Below are 349 nucleotides of genomic sequence, written 5' to 3' on the forward strand. Positions count from 1 at the left end.
GCATGCCCGCTCCCGCGCCCTGGGGACACCTGAAACGGCCTCGAGGTGACACCATGCCCCGCTGGGTGGGTTGGGTGCCAAGCTGGTGGGTACCTGTGCTTCAGGACATCGCCTGCCAGGTCCTCGCCTGTGCTCCAGGAGTGGATGGGGCAGGAGAACTGGTCACCTGGGGAGGGACAGGCAGTGAGTGGTTCCCACCAGTCCCTTCCTGGGACCGACCCTCAGCACCGCTGTGCCCCAGCGCCGTGCCGCCCGCACCGTTGAAGCAGTGCAGGTCGAGTGCCATGCTGGCCTGGTGCCGGTTCGCTGTCCACTCCAGCAGGGAGGGCGGGAAGGCGCGGGCAGCCGC

At 69.1% G+C, this 349-nt stretch overlaps 1 protein-coding gene across 1 annotated transcript in view; it reads right to left on the bottom strand.

Annotated features, from left to right (window-relative positions):
* The window catches only part of LOC103806263 (unconventional myosin-XV-like), a gene marked incomplete at its 3' end in the record, with an annotated part of 9963 nt that overhangs the window by 667 nt on the left and 8947 nt on the right, over positions 1-349 (bottom strand). The window contains exon 27 of the mRNA XM_009078944.1: positions 199-287. Coding sequence (XP_009077192.1) covers positions 199-287 — 89 coding nt within the window. The remainder of the gene's footprint in view (positions 1-198; positions 288-349) is intronic.

The sequence above is a fragment of the Acanthisitta chloris genome, unplaced genomic scaffold, assembly GCF_000695815.1.
Source record: "Acanthisitta chloris isolate BGI_N310 unplaced genomic scaffold, ASM69581v1 scaffold21987, whole genome shotgun sequence".
Lineage (NCBI taxonomy): Eukaryota > Metazoa > Chordata > Aves > Passeriformes > Acanthisittidae > Acanthisitta > Acanthisitta chloris.